At 44.6% G+C, this 1,551-nt stretch overlaps 1 protein-coding gene across 1 annotated transcript in view; it reads right to left on the reverse strand.

Annotated features, from left to right (window-relative positions):
- Positions 1 to 6: 6 nt before the first annotated feature.
- LOC103524101 (prestin-like) overlaps positions 7 to 1,551 on the reverse strand; it is a gene marked incomplete at its 3' end in the record, with an annotated part of 7,796 nt that continues 6,251 nt past the window's right edge. Inside the window, exons 2-3 of the mRNA XM_026833242.1 lie at positions 850 to 983; positions 7 to 159 (exon numbers count right to left, since the gene is read on the reverse strand). Of these exons, the coding sequence (XP_026689043.1) occupies positions 7 to 159; positions 850 to 983 (287 nt within the window). The remainder of the gene's footprint in view (positions 160 to 849; positions 984 to 1,551) is intronic.

Here is a 1,551-nt window from a genome sequence, read left to right on the forward strand (position 1 = left end):
GCTAACAGCTCTTGGTTCGAGTCTATCTTGTACTTCATTTTCTTGGCCAATATGGACGCCATGGAGATGTTGATAGAGAAAGCGATGATGGCAATCACTAGGCCGTCTACTATCAGCTTGGGTAGTAGCCACAGGGGAGGTACTTCGGGCACTGGGAATCTGAGGGGAGAAGGAAAGGGTCATCATCACCATCTGGCACTACTGGCATTAGAATAGAATATATGTACCTTGTTCATCCTGCCCGAATAGGACTGAAAAGTCCCTCATCTACCCCAGCAGTCTAAACAAGGTCTCGTATATCTTGACTTGGCGGGGCGGAGCGCTACCGCGCTCCTTAATGGGTTAAAGATTATTACATGTATCTGGCCTTCTGCCATTTGTCACTGAAGAGAGAGCCAATACATGGCACTACAACCTGATGATTAGGGACTTGTCACCCAGTTCTGTCCTGGGATTTCCTTCCCCAAACATTCACTCCCATTACCCTAAATCAGGTATATTGGATGCCAATAAGACAAAAGAAAGGGAAGAGTGGAAAGGAATTTCTGCTTAATTCGTGAGTAGAGAGTAGGTAGTTATCTTACCTAAAACCTAAAATGTTCCTATTCGGACATTTTATTATTATTATTATTTTATGGCAGGGTTCTCCTGGAAAAACTCTTCCACCTAACCACTAATTTGTCTTTCGCTGTGAGCCTTTCATATTCGCACTTTTAGTAGTCCCAATAGTGCATTTGGTAATTAGTAATTAGCCAAGGCCTTGGATTGGCAATTTAGCAGGGTGCCGTTCATTTCTCAGGAGCAATACTTAATAATAGTGTCAAAGCCTATGACAGACTATTTTCTTACCCAGTGGGTATGTAGCCGACAGTGGTGATGTGGTAGTTTTCCTTGAGCCCAAACTTGGACGATGCCAGGGTCCCCAGGACTACCGTGATCAGTTCAATGGGGAGCGGAACCGGAATGAGTTTGGACAGCGGAGCCTGTGAAATCAAGTGCAGAATGGATTAACCGATTATTTATTTATTTATTCCTAGAGGTTTGATAGAGGGACTTGCACTGCTCCCTATCGTCCGGAAATCGAAGAGAAAAGGAAGACGGGAGAGGAGAAAGCCAGCCGTTCCGAGAACGCACCTTATCCCTTTAGGTAGGCTTGCCAAATATCCAAAATGTCGATTCGGGACGCGAATCCGCGAACATAATTGCCAAATCCGCGAACATAATCGCAAAATCCGCGAACAAAATCGCCAAATCCGCGAAAATAATCGCGAAATCCGCGAAAATAATCGCGAAATCCGCGAAAATAATCGCGAAATCCGCGAAAATAATCGCGAAATCCGCGAAAATAATCGCGAAATCCGCGAAAATAATCGCGAAATCCGCGAAAATAATCGCGAAATCCGCGAAAATAATCGCGAAATCCGCGAAAATAATCGCGAAATCCGCGAAAATAATCGCGAAATCCGCGAAAATAATCGCGAAATCCGCGAAAATAATCGCGAAATCCGCGAAAATAATCGCGAAATCCGCGAAAATAATCGCGAAATCCGC

Source organism: Diaphorina citri, unplaced genomic scaffold (genome assembly GCF_000475195.1).
Source record: "Diaphorina citri unplaced genomic scaffold, Diaci psyllid genome assembly version 1.1 scaffold102351, whole genome shotgun sequence".
In the NCBI taxonomy this organism is placed as follows: domain Eukaryota; kingdom Metazoa; phylum Arthropoda; class Insecta; order Hemiptera; family Psyllidae; genus Diaphorina; species Diaphorina citri.